Source organism: Scyliorhinus canicula, chromosome 3 (assembly GCF_902713615.1).
Source record: "Scyliorhinus canicula chromosome 3, sScyCan1.1, whole genome shotgun sequence".
Classification (NCBI taxonomy): domain Eukaryota; kingdom Metazoa; phylum Chordata; class Chondrichthyes; order Carcharhiniformes; family Scyliorhinidae; genus Scyliorhinus; species Scyliorhinus canicula.
The window spans coordinates 273,228,954-273,243,197 of record NC_052148.1 but is presented as its reverse complement, the minus strand read 5'-3'; the positions used below and the strand labels follow the sequence as shown (position 1 = coordinate 273,243,197).

Here is a 14,244-nt window from a genome sequence, read left to right as displayed (position 1 = left end):
CGCCCACTTATTGGTTAGGAATCGAACGGAGTGATCAGGGTTCACCCAATTAGTAAGGCCCAAATCAAAGGACCGCCCAAAAAAGCGTGAAAACCCCCAAGTATTAGAAGAGTTCACCACATGTTCGTTCTCTCTTGGACCTGGTACCCCGGTCACGGCCATCTCCAAGTGTAGCAACACCAGAAGCAAGTACACGTTCAACGCTCGCTACCAGACGGATGAGTCCAGCTGAGCAGCAGTTACTCCTCCGGACCTGAGAAGATCCAGAACTGAACAGCGGCCACTGTTTTCTGACCTCGGCCGGGTGCCCAAAGTTAAGTACAGGTTGTCTTAGCCGATAGGTGGAGTTAACTAGTAGTCTTTATGTTGCATAAATAATTGTGTGTAAATAAGTACCCTTGACCTTGAACTAACTAACTGGTGTTTGGCTCTTTGATCGATAGCTGGTTGAAACTTGTGGTGGTATCATTTGATACCTGGCAACTCTAAGCATCAGACATAGAATTTACAGTGCAGAAGGAGGCCATTCGGCCCATCGAGTCTGCATCGGCTCTTGGAAAGAGCACCCCACCCAAGGTCCACACCTCCACCCTATCTCCATAACCCAGTAACCCCACCCAACACGAAGGGCAATTTAGCATGGCCAATCCACCTAACCTGCACATCTTTGGACTGTGGGAGGAAACCGGAGCACCCGGAGGAAACCCACGCACATATGGGGAGGATGTGCAGACTCCGCTCAGACAGTGACCCAAGCCGGAATTGAACCTGAGACCTTGGAACTGTGAAGCAATTGTGCTATCCACAATGCTACCGTGCTGCCCATGACATTACTAGGACATAGATAACATAGAAAGAAGGGCAAATTCACCGATTGCCAAAATTGGAACAGAGCCACAGAAAGGACACAGAAGAGTATAAGAATGACTCACAACAGTACTCTAAATTTTAAAAAAAATATTCACCCCAGCATTCCATCACATTCCTGACTTGTGTCTTGTCGATGGTGGCCAGGCTTTGAGGAATCAGGCAGTGAGTTGCTTTTTTTTTGTTAAATATTTTTATTCTCCTCCTTTTTCACATTTTCTCTCAAACGTACACCCGCCACCAATAATCAGTAATGAATGTAAATCCCCATATCAATAACAACGATCCCATCCTCCCACCAAACCCCAAACATTAGCGCGCATGTTCACATAAACCGTGGGCAGCACGGTAGCATAGTGGTTAGCACAAATGCTTCACAGCTCCAGGGTCCCAGGTTCGAATTCCGGCTTGGGTCACTGTCTTTGTGGAGTCTGCACATTCTCCCCGTGTGTGCGTGGGTTTCCTCCGGGTGCTCCGGTTTCCTCCCACAGTCCAAAGATGTGCAGGTTAGGTAAATTGGCCAGGTTAAATTGCCCTCAGGGTCCAAATTGCCCTTAGTGTTAGGTGGGGTTACTGGGTTATGGGGATAGGGTGGAGGTATGGGCTTGGGTAGGGTGTTCATTCCAAGAGCCAGTGCAGACTCGATGGGCTGAATGGCCTCCTTCTGCACTGTAAATTCTATGAAATCTATGAAAATGACAAAAAGGAATCAGGAATCACCCATTAACACAGTGGTGCAGTGGGTTAGCCCTGCTGCCTCACGGCGCTGAGGTCCCAGGTTTGATCCCGGCTCTGGGTCACTGTCCTTGTGGTGTTTGCATATTCTCCCCGTGTTTGCATGGGTTTTGCCCCCACAACCCAAAGATGTGCAGGCAAGGTGGATTGGCCAAGCTAAATTGCCCCTAAATTGGAAAAAATGAATTGGGCACTCTAAATTTATAAAATAAAAAAAAAGTCCCCATCGACCCCCCAAATAATGTTTAATGTTATGCAGTTTTTGAAAGTGCACAATGAATATTGCCCATGAATTGTCGAACCCCTCCATCCTTTCCCTCAGTTCAAATTTAACCTTCTCAAGAGTCAAGAATTCCAACAGGTCCCCTGCTCGCCAGGGCACAGGGTGGAGAGGCTGCTCTCCAACCCATCAGGATCCGCCTTCGGGCGATCGACGAGGTGAAGGCTACAACATCTGCCTCCGCACCCGTTTCCAACTCCGGCTGGTTCAACACCCCGAATATGCCCCCCCCCCCCCCCCCCCCCCCCCACTCCTCCCCGGCGTGGGCCCGGATCCAGTTTCACGTGCACCACTTTAGAGATTACCCTAAAAACCTCCTTCCTGTTTTCGACAGGACCAAAACATATGAACGTGATTAGCAGGGCCCCCAACGACGTTCACACACATCTTCTACTCCTTCAAAGAATCGGCTCATCCTCATGAGGTGTGCTCTGTATACCACCTTCAGCTGTATCAGCCCCAACCTCGCGCACGAGGTGAAGGCATTCACACCCCGGAGAACCTCACACCAGAACCCCTCCTCTATAACCTCTCCCAACTCTTCCTCCCACTTTGCTTTGATCTCTTCCAGTGGTGCCTTTGCCTCTTCCAAAATAGCTCCGTGAACCACTGACACTACCCCCCTTCTCCAGTCCCCCTGTCGTCAGCACCTCCTCCAGCAACGTGGAGGCCAACTCCACTGGGACACACTGTATCTCCTTTCTGGCAAAATCTTGAGCCTGCACGTATCTAAACATTTCCCCCTGCTCCAGCCCATACTTCACTTCCAGCTCCTTCAATCCTGCAAACCGGCACCCAAGAAACAATTCTTTTAGTGTCTTAATCCCCTTCTCCTCCCATTTCCGAAAATTTCTGTCCCACCTCCCTGGCTCAAACTTGTGGTTTTCGCGAATCGGCATTTCCCTTGACCCTGCTCCCAACCCGAAGTGTTGGCGAAACTGCCTCCAAATTCGCAATGAAGCTATTACTACCGGACTCCCAAGTATTTCCCCGGGGCCATTGGGAGCGGCACTGATGCTGGCACCTTCAATCCCGACCCCCTGCACAAACTTTCCTCCATTCTGACCCGCTGAGAATCAACCTCTCTGACCCAGCTCCGCACCTTCTCCACATTACCCACCCAGGAATCAGGCGGTGAGTTACTCACCATGGAACCCCCAACCCTCTGCCCTCCTCTCGTAGCCACATTTTCATGTGGCTGGCCCAGTTCAATTTCTGCTTAACGACCAGCTGCAGGTCATTTTCTGGCGAGGAACTCAGTATAATGCCAATGAATGTCAAGAGAAGGAGGTTAGGTTCTCTTCTGTTGGAGATGGTCATCACCTGGTGCTTGTGTGTTACGAATGTTACTTTCCACTTAACAGCCCAGGCCCGAGTCTTGTCCAGGTCTTGTTGCATGCAGTTAAGGACTGCTTCAGTTCCCGAGGAGTTACAAGTGAAATTTAACACTGTGCAATCATCAAACTTCTGACCTGATGAGGAACCCAAAGGTGGATGGGCCTAGGTCACTGAGGAACAGTGGTGTCCTGATTGGGGTTGATTGACCGCCAACAACCACAGCCATCATCCATTGTGATATGTTTGATACCAAATAATGGAGTGTTTGCCCTAATTCCCATTGGCTTGAACTTTACTGAGCTCCCAGATGTCACATTTGATCAAAAACTGCCTTGTTGTCAAGGGTTGTCCCTCTTACGTCACCTCTGGAATTCAGCTCTTTCTCACATGTTTGGATCGAGGCTGTAATGAGGCTCAGAGCCGAATAATCCTGATGGAACCCAATCCGAGCATCGGTGAGCTGTTACTGGCGAGTGTCACTTGGCAGCACCGTCAATGATGTAGTTACTGATTGGAGCTAAGGCATCAGCAATTTTGCAGAAAAGCAGTTTTAGTCGAATATTAGATGAAGCAGCATCTGCTCTCACTGCAGCTCAGTTAAACATAACAGATTAGCAGTTTTGTTCTAACCAGTTTAATATGAGTCTGATTAGGTGAGCTGAAATGCATCTTCTGAAGAAACTGAAGATTTTCTGCATGGTTCTGACAGGACTCGGGTCTCTTTTTTAAAACAGTCTGAAAGAACATCTGTAAAGCAGGTATTCCTGAGTGCTAGTAATATTTGACAGTGGATTGAGAGTGGAGATGGGTACTTTGTTGTTTGAGTGGGAATAAAGATATCAGTTAAGGGTCATTGTGCCACTGCATTGATTAGCATGGTTTCAGGGGTAATTGTAAGTTATTTTTCTTGTGCGATATTAAAGATGTTTTAATACTGTATTAGTAATAAAGTTTGTTTTAATGTCATATCCCTATTTTGTGTATAATCACTCCTGGAGCGAGGTATCTGATCCTCACAGTCTGACTACATTAAAATAAAATATGTGTGTTTTTGTCCAGTGTCCTAGCCACTGTTGGTGTCTGATCAGGATTGTAATACGTACTGGTTCTGATCAGCATGCACATTGTTCTGTGTTATCGCTTCACCAGGCTGACACATCACTGTTTCGCCTGGTATTGCTCCTGGCATGCTCTGCTACACGTCATATTCCATCAAGGTTGGTCCCCTGGTTCGGAGGCTTTGGTAGAGAGAGAGATTCTGTGCCACGAGGTCACAGATTGTGACTAAAAGCAATTCTGTGATTGATTGTTCACAGTACCTCGTGGTTTTGAACTGATAGCTTTAGGTCAGATCGATCTCATTTTAAACTTTATTGAATTTGGGACTGTTGGAGAAGGTTTGATCGGGATATTCAAAATCATGAGACGTTTGGACAAAATAGATGGGGAGAAAATGTTCCAACTGGAGGAAGAATTGAGAACCAGAGGGCACGGATTGAGATAATTGGCAGAAGAAGCAATGGCGACAAGAAGAAAGACCTCTCCATGCCGAGAGTGGTTAGGATCTGGAATGCGATACTTGACAGCGCGGTGGAGGCAGATTTAATCGAGGCATTGAAGAGAGATTTGGGTCATTAGGGTTAGGGAATGGAAGAATGTGCAGGGCTAAGGGGAGAAGGCAAGAGAATTGCACTAGGTGAATTGCCCCTTCAGAAAGCCAGCACAGACATAGGCCAAATGGCTTCATCCTATACTGTAACGATAGAATGGTATAAAATTCCACTTCGTGAAACTAATGAAAACATTTATCTGAAATATCCTAGATATGAACTTTATTTCCAAAACACAATTACATTCTTTCTCTATAAAGTGTACTATCTCATTTTATTCCAATTTTGGCATAACAGCCAATAAATTATATAAATCATACAGGATCTGGTATTAGCAATATAGCTAATGTAGAAATAAATCTGTCTGTGGCATTGTCTGCAAATAATAATCGACATTAATGCAATACCTGTAATTCCAAACTGTTCAAATGTTGTTCCGTTGTTAACTTCACAGCACATATTTCCATGCGTCGTTGAATTTGAGGGACAGAATACAGCTTTTGAACAATGTAAAGGCACACTAAATCCTCTGTGAATGACAGACTGATGCAAATCAGGTGATGACCAGCTCAGTCGCTTCCCAGCTCATGGCCTCAATTCAGAAAGGCCACCGAACGCTGGTGCCTGCGATCTAAACTGAAGACACAATGCCTCATACCAACAACACAAAGGTCAGCAAGATAGATGCCCCACATTTGACTCCTACAACACATTCTCTCACACTTGATGGATACAGTGGTTTATGTAAATCAATGAAATTACTGGTGAAATGCAGCTAAAGATTCAATCCGTTCTCATCGACATCTATTTGCTCAGATTCATATCTGACATTTAGCCATTTTCTTTTCAAGGGCTGTTTTTAAACTCCAAGTTGGTCTGAGACCTCCCACAATAAATGCATTCTCTAGAAAATACAACATATTGCAATATTGCTCGAGTTTAGATTTCCATAATGCAGGCATAACTGTGGACTAAAGTTGGCTATTCTTCACTCTGACACTGAGTTACTGCTTCGTGTGCCGGGGGGGGGGGGGGGGGGTGTAATGCTTTCAATTTATTTTTTCCCTTAAATGGAAGAAAACAACTTTGCTTTGTTAAAACTTTAATACTTTAAAAATTAAAAGTTTCTCTCCTACCTGCTAAGCAAATTTCTGTTAACTGGTAGAAGATACAATTAAACTTATTTCAAAAAACCCTTTCCAAATGAAAAACAAAACATTGTTAACTCGGCTTCTACATTATGCACTTTGTGGTAACAGAAGCCTTGACCATCTTTACATTTTATTTCCTGGTTCTGCCTTTGTGTAATCGTAATACAATTAGCTCAGTTCATCATCATCGTCGTCGTCGTCATCATCATCTTCTTGATCAGCAGACTCCAGGTCATCTTCATCCTCAACCTGTACAAAGCAATAGGTAGAGTTTGTCATCGTACTACATAGCTCCAATTGGTACAAAATAAAGATTGGATTTTACAGTAAAAACATGGTGCATAATGGCAACCTCAAATTAGCTCAAAATCATTCTCCCAATTAAACTTCACATTCCTAAACTTAAGCAAAGTGCTTTTTAAATCTAATATTCAGCTGGCTTGAATAATGAATAACAGCTGGCTTGTAACGCAGAACAATGCCAGCAGCACGGGTTCAATTCCTGTACCGGCCTCCGCGAACAGGCGCCGGATTGTGGCGACTAGGGGCTTTTCACAGTAACTTCATTGAAGCCTACTTGTGACAATAAGCAATTATATTATAATATTATATTATTATTCTTCTTACAATTATGCCCAATGTACTACTGCCGCTTTAAAAAATTTGTCTGTAAATTATGCAGAATTTACAACTTAAACCATTTAGGTCTACAAGTCCATTCTCCACACGAGCCTCCTCCCTCACACCCTGCTTCATCTAACCCTGTCCTTCTGTTCCTTTCTCTGCGTGTATAGAGCTTCCCCTTTAACTCATGCACACTATTTGCCTCAATCACTCCCCGTCCTGTTGCAGCAAGTTTTATATTCTCTCCACACTTGGGGAAAATAAGCTTCTTCTGAATTCCTTCTTGGATTTATTATATAGGAAACAAGAATTAGGAGCAGAGGTCGGCAATTCAACCCCTTGAGCCTGCTCCGCCATTTAATCAGATCATGGCTGATCTCTTCCTGGTCTCAAATCCACCTCCCAACCTGTTCCCCAAATCCCTTTAATCCATTTTAAAAACAGAAATATATCTATCTCCTTCTATTAACCATTTAATGATTCAGACTCCACCGCACTATGGAGCAGCAGCGAGTTCCACAAATACAACACCCTCTGCGAGAAGTAGTTCCTCCTCACCTCAGTTCTAAATCTACCGCCTCTCAACCTACATCTGCGACCTCTCGTTTTTGTTGACCATTGTACATTTGTGCCCCCAAGTTCGAGACTCCCTCAGTGGAAACATCTCCACAGAAACATAAAATAGTACAGCAAAGGAGATTGCCATTTTGAAGAGCACTCCAGTTGGTACCACTCTCACACTCTTCCCCCATTTCCTGATATTTTCTTTCCCTCAAGCAGCTTTCCCAGGTTGCATTCAAAAGTTACCAACAAGGCAGTATACCCCAAACTGTAAGTACATGTCGACTCTAGTTTGTTTACCAACTGCCTTAAATCAGTGTCAACTGGTAACATTCAGCCACTAGCAAGAGTTTCTTCCCCATTCACTCCAACTAAACCTTCATGATTTTAAATATTTTGATGAAATCCACTATTGGCTCTCTATGCTCGAAGGAGAACAGCCATTCCAGCCTATCCAAGTAATTGTAACTCTCATCCCTGGAACCATTCTGGTAAATTGCTTACGTACCCTGTCCAAACCTTCATGTCCTTCCTAAAGTGAATTGGACACTATAAATACTCCACTGGAGCTACACTGGTGCCCAAGAAGATTTGGCATAACTTGCTGGGTTTTGTACACCATGCCTCTATTTATAGAGGCTGGTTTAGCTCACCAGGCTAAATCTCTGGCTTTTAAAGCAGACCAAGCAGGCCAGCAGCACGGTTCGATTCCCGTACCAGCCTCCCCGGACAGGCGCCGGAATGTGGCGCCTAGGGGCTTTTCACAGTAACTTCATTGAAGCCTACTCGTGACAATAAGCAATTTTCATTTTCATTAGAGCAAAAGATCCCCAATGCTTTATTAACTTGCCGTACTGGCACTAACACCCAGGTTTCCCTCGCTCCTTACAGCAAACAACTGTTATCAAACCCCTTTCTAAACGTTTTAACCATCTAAAATTCGACTCAACTGTAATGATTATAATCCGACTGCATAAAGGCATTTAAGTTTAATTTCTGAATCAAAATAACAAATTTATTTCCAATTGGCTTAGTGCAAATATGACATTACTGATAAATATGCATTTTAAATAAATTTAAATAGTCACGGTGACTAAGGTTTCTGGTGCTCACAGTGCATTAGCCTGAACATGCTCATTGGCGAGCTTTAATTGGAGCAATTTCAGATTTACTGCTGTAAATGAAGGGCCAGATGAAACATGTACAAAGTTTGTACCTCACCCATATTCACTGGGATAGCAAAAACCCATGTAGTCATTAAAATATTGATGCTGTTAACATCATACATACTGGTTCTCCAAGCTCTTTGAGCTTGTTCTTAAACGCAAAGATTTTCTGATCCTGGTCTGCGAGAAGTACCAACAGATCATCCTGCTCTTTCTTTGATTCCGTCACTTCTTGCTGAAGTTTTCTCTTGTCAGTTTCAAGAATGGCAACGGTACTGTTTATTGAGGCAAGCTGTTGATTGAGGGTCTTTTTCTCGTCGTTGAAGAGCTTTACCTGATCCTGTACATACGAATTGAACAGAATAATCCAACATGAAGCTTAAATGTTAATAAACGGCCTAGCCTGCAGTCTCATACCACATTCCCTGTACTGACCATAATTAGGTGTATAAAGATTGTGTCATTCGAGCCAAGACGATTGACAGGCAAGTTTGCTACAGGTGCTCAACACTTGAAGGGCTTTTCATATTCCTCTTTAGGATGTGAGCACCATTAGCAAGGCCAGTATTTATTGCCAATTTCTAACTGCCTTGAGTAAAGGGTAATCAGATGCGTGATGGTTCTGATGATTTGGAAGATGGGCGGCACGGTAGCACAGCGGTAAGTACTGTTGCATCACAGCGCCAAGGACCCAGGTTCGATTCCCAGCTTGGGTCACAGTCTGTGCTGAGTCTGCACTTTCTCCCTGAGCCTGCAAGGGTATCCTCAGGGTGCTCCGCTTGCCTCCCACAAGTCCCGAAAGATGGGCTGTTAGGTGAATTGGACATTCTGAATTCTCCCTCAGTGTACCCAAACAGGCTCCGGAATGTGGCGATTAGGGGATTTTCACGGCAACTTCATTGCAGTGTTAACGTAAGCCTACTTGTGACAATAATAAGGATTATTATTATTAGATGGTAATCTGGTCACTTTTATTTATAATATGATAGAAAGCATTTGCACGAGCAATATTTCCATGGCAGAAAAAGGTTTAGAATAGATTGCGTGGAACTAAGTGAATTTTGCCAGCTCCATGTTGTTACTGCAATGTCACTGTATGTATTTTTAATGTATTTTGATTTTGGGGTAGTATATACTGAAAGGAAAGATCAATGTTAGAATTATTTTGAAAGTTGAGTGAGCCACTGTATATTATTCACATACCGGAATTGTAAGTACGATTCAGCAGATCAAACAAACTGGAACATATAGGGTGCGGTGTTTCCTCTCTGTTGCGCCCGGCGCCGATTCAGGCTCACGAGGTGCATTACAGGAGAGGCCCAAAAAGGGCTTCCCACCTGGTGCAAAACCACACGCGAGCCTTACCTGGATCACGCTCTCACTGGGTGTGTGGGTGTGGGAGATTCTCAAAGCTCACTTAGAGATCAGAGCATCCTTTCAAAATCTCGGAGGAGCCGGTGTCAGCAAGGTCAACTCCCAGCTGATGAAGACATTTTTAGGTGTGGGCTAGACCAGGGAGAAATGCCACAAGGCCCAAAAAAATGACTAAGTGTGGGTGAATGCTGGTCTGGGTCTCACCCAAAAAGCAAGCAGGGAACACCCTGCCAAACACGCCCAAAATTACACAACCATTGGGAGAATTGTGCCCACAGTGTACTGTCTCAGTAAAAGCCTGATCTTGCATCATTATAACTGAATGTATGTGCACTTTGATGTTTAAAAATACAAGACTAGTTAGAATAAGAAAGCAGCCCAACATGTGGGAGCTCCGGTTTCCTCCCACAGTTCACAGACGTGCAGGTTAGGTGGATTGGCTACGCTAAATTCCCTTAGTGTCCAAAGGGATTGGGTGGGGTTGCTGGGTTATGGAAATGGGGCGGAGCTGTGGGCTTAAGTGGGTGCTCTTTCCAAGGGCCGGTCCAGACTCGATGGGCCGAATGGCCTCCTTCTGCACTGTAAATTGTATGTCTATAACACACAATTCAAACACTCGCATAATAAACATTTTAATTTAAATGTGATACTGTTTAATAGATAGCTAGAAATAGACATAGTGGACTAATTTATAACCTACCTTTAACTTTTGATTTTCATCATCCAATGCCGTTAATCTGCTTTCGAGCTGTGTGATCTTCATCAATGCAGCAACACTGTCATTATCCCCGGATGCTGCTTCTGTTGTGGCAACAGGCTTTAAATAGGGTGTCAAAGTGCAAGTGAACAAGTTTAAATTATTGTAAATTCACAAAAAAAAATGCACGGCCATTATCCTTCTTTACAGGCTTGTAGCAATGAATATAAATGTTTCAGTGGAAGTTAAAAAGTTGAAAGTTTCAATGATACCTTAGTTTTAAATTTTTCTGCACAAGACATCACAGTTTTTGATAGGTGTTCTAAAGCTGTAACGTTCCTGCTACCAGCAGCTGCAAGCACTGTACCTCCAGCCTGGCTCTTGTGTTAAGGTTGGGCAACAAATGCTGGCAAATTGTTCAGTGGTTTTTGGGAAATGCTAAATCGCCCCACGCCCAATGAGAGAAATAAAACTACTTTGAGCAGAGGTTGATCTAAATTAAAGATTATTCTGGAACCGCTGAAAATCTTTACAATGGTTCGACACATTGCAATGTGTTTAAGGCTTCTATGCTCAATCGGGGATCAGTTAAGAAAACGTTAGATTACCTACTGTAGATAGGCTTCATAACTTTTTGAATGCAACTTCTTACATCAACTAATGAAACCAGCCTCCCCGAACAGGCGCCGGAATGTGGCGACTAGGGGCTTTTCACAGTAACTTCATTGAAGCCTACTCGTGACAATAAGCGATTTTCATTTCATTTCATTATTGGTCAAAGAGAGTTAAGGACTCGGACAGGATCTACATTTTATCGAGCGACACCACATTAGATAAATCAGCCAGTACTTATTTACTCCCATTTTGAGCAGCAGAAGCTTGGAGTGGAATCCTCCCATGGTGGACTCTAATGGGAATTAAAACATCAGAAACCCACCAGCAGAAAATCACATTGCAAATCACGTAATGACAGGTCAGTCTTCCCTCTGGCTGGTGGTATGAACGGCAACTTCACCTCATGAATGCTCATTAAGATAGCTGCCAAAGACAAAGGGGACAATCGGCAAGGAGAGGGGTGGGGGCGGCAAGAGCTCATGACGGCAGGCAGAGGGGCAAGGAGGTGGATGGAGGTGACATCCGTAGGGTCCAGTGAAGACAGGTGGGTTGGAGGGAGGGATGTACGTGTGCTGGACTGATATTTAAATATCACACCAGGAATCACAAACCCACCAGCTGGCTGACAAATCAGCTGCTGGCCCGCCAGTGTTGGGGAACTTGCCTGTGTATAATTAGTGAGATTCCAAACACAGAATCTGGAATCCTGCCATGCTGGCCAAGTGGGAAAGAGCTGCCGCCACCATACTTGGCCTCAAAAACACCAAGTCTAGTCCCACATGCCGAATGGGCAACAGAGAGCAATTCCAGAAAGAGGCAGCACTTTAAGAACAAGGGAGAAAACTTACATCGGGTGTATTTGCGGGGGGGTTACTGAAGTTAGGGGTTTTTTGGAGCACATTATTTCAGAAGCACAGCCAGACCTAAATCTCAACATGGTGATACCTATCTGTTACCGGATTCTCTGAGCCTTAATCTGAAGGTTTGCTAACCTCTGTAACATGTGTCTGCACTTGGGTTTAAGGTGTCGAATTCCTTGTGTGTAAAGGTAATCATACTGCTAACACTCGTGGTGCTTTTAAAGATTGCAGTGGTGGCTGTAATTTCTAGAAATTGCTGGTATAATTTTTGTCACAATACATGGGATTAGTTTTTTAAAAATCATTAAATCTCAGCCAAATCAATATTCTTCACGATGTTGTGGTAATGGTACAGAAGTCAGCACTTTATATCCCTTTCCTGGAATATAAAAGCTTTGTGAGATGGTCTTAATGCACTGGCTCCAACTAATCGCAAATCCAATGCTGATGGCAGAACTATCCAATAGTTCAAAAGGTTTCTTCAGAAACAATCCAAGTTAGGGGTTTACACACAACGTTACCGTGTCATTTTTATGTCTCTTTCCAGAGCCAATGGGCTTGCTCTACACAAAAGCAGTTTTTTTTGCTTTTATTTCTTAATTCAAGTTTGGAAATAAAATCCAGATACACAATTGGGTTTTGTGCTGCTTGTACAGTTAAAGTGGACCTGCGTTTACTTGGCCATGTCCCTTTACAGAATAGAGGGCTGATTCAGTGCAATAAGCTGCATGATATAACAACCTCATACTTCCAAAACTGGCACTGATGGGACACATCCCTTGACTGCCCAAATGGTGAGGGTGTAAAAATGGGCCCTCTTTTTAAAAAAAAAGACAGATCAAGGAGGAGATTTTCAGGAGATGGTTATATATTTTCAGAATATATCAACGGTGTAATTACCATGCTAGATATCCAATTTTCAGAAAATCCACTTACTACCCTGTGCAAAGACGTAATGTATTTGTATTGCTGAATGTTTTTTCCAAATGGCATGCGACCACATCAGGGGGAATGAGGTCCTATCACACCCCCTTACAATGGAGTGCTAAGGGGTGGATTTAGAGATGTGATTCAACACCAGACACCATCTAAAATATCTGAAAGTATCAAGTCCAGGCACAAGTGCAACTCCAGAGACTGAAAGAAAGAGCTCTTGTACACCTCACACTAACCAGTTCAGAACAAGATGGCTGAGACCTGATAGCGGATCACTGGCTACTTAGTTGATATTTCTGAATAGTCTGAGTGATAAAGGAAATGGATATGGAAGAATCTTGAAGTAAAGCAAAGCAAAAGCTCGAGGTTTTGCAAAACCAAAAAAACCCTGTTTGCGCAGCTCCTGCAATCTGAGAAAATTAATAGGTTAAAAATGAACTTGTTAATGGCAGCAATTAACTGCAATTAAATCACAGCCCTAGGGAAGATAATAAATGGCTCCCAGCTGACAATATCCATGATATCTGAAAGATTCTCTAAAAGAGTTTTAGTGATCTTTGTTTAACAAATAACTATTAATGAAGCTTTTAAAAAGATTGAATTATTACTGGCCAGGTATATTAGATGAGAAAGATCAAAAACCTAATTCTAGCGGCATGCCCTCAGGAGTTAAAAAATCCACATACAACGTGCACATTTATAAACAACATATAGGGAAGAATCTCTACCTTGCACAGTTCTGTTGAGTGTTCACCAGCAATATTCGTATAGACTTCAGCTGCGTTTCCTGTTGTCTGAATAGTCCTCTATAGAATCAGTTAAACCAGATAGCTCAGTTGCTTATCCACTTTGCACTTTCTACCGTACAGAGCTATGATGCAATGTTAATTGGTGCAGACTGATAAAACTCCGACACAGACAGATACAACTTAAAAATTCACTTTCTGCCATTAAATTAAGGTAACTTTATAAACAAATCATCGCTGCCAAAACATCAATCTGCAATTTGAGCAGAACCTACTGCCCGCAGGAACACCAGGGCTCAGATAGATCTCTTTTATCTCTTGGGAATTGAGGGATGAAGAGCGGGCAGGAAAGTGGGGTTAAGGCAGAAGGTCAGTCATGGATCATATTGAATTGTGGAGCAGTTTTGAATATGGTCGACTCCTGTTCTTTTTATATATGAAGAGAGCATTGTTAATAGCACAATCGGGAAGAATAGGCAACAGATATTGAATTAAGTCCAGTGGAACCTACTACTAAGCCAAGTATCCCATAAGCTTTCTTATCAATTTCCCCTGCCAATGTCAAAGATTCCTTGATATGCATTCATATTTAGAGATCAGGTATGAACAGAAACGGTTAGTTGATCCTCCCAGACTCAGAGGGTGGGGCGAAGGTGGAACACAATACCACAGGGAGTAATTGAG

At 43.4% G+C, this 14,244-nt stretch overlaps 1 protein-coding gene across 6 annotated transcripts in view; it reads right to left on the bottom strand.

Annotated features, from left to right (window-relative positions):
* Positions 1-5,035: 5,035 nt before the first annotated feature.
* The window catches only part of uso1 (USO1 vesicle transport factor), an 83,035-nt gene continuing 73,826 nt past the window's right edge, over positions 5,036-14,244 (bottom strand). For all 6 annotated transcript variants that reach the window (XM_038792854.1, XM_038792855.1, XM_038792856.1 and 3 more), the window contains 4 exons: positions 13,543-13,620; positions 10,407-10,523; positions 8,457-8,672; positions 5,036-6,230 (listed from right to left, as the gene is read on the bottom strand). In XM_038792854.1, the coding sequence (XP_038648782.1) occupies positions 6,150-6,230; positions 8,457-8,672; positions 10,407-10,523; positions 13,543-13,620 (492 nt within the window). In that variant the 3' untranslated portion in view covers positions 5,036-6,149. The remainder of the gene's footprint in view (positions 6,231-8,456; positions 8,673-10,406; positions 10,524-13,542; positions 13,621-14,244) is intronic.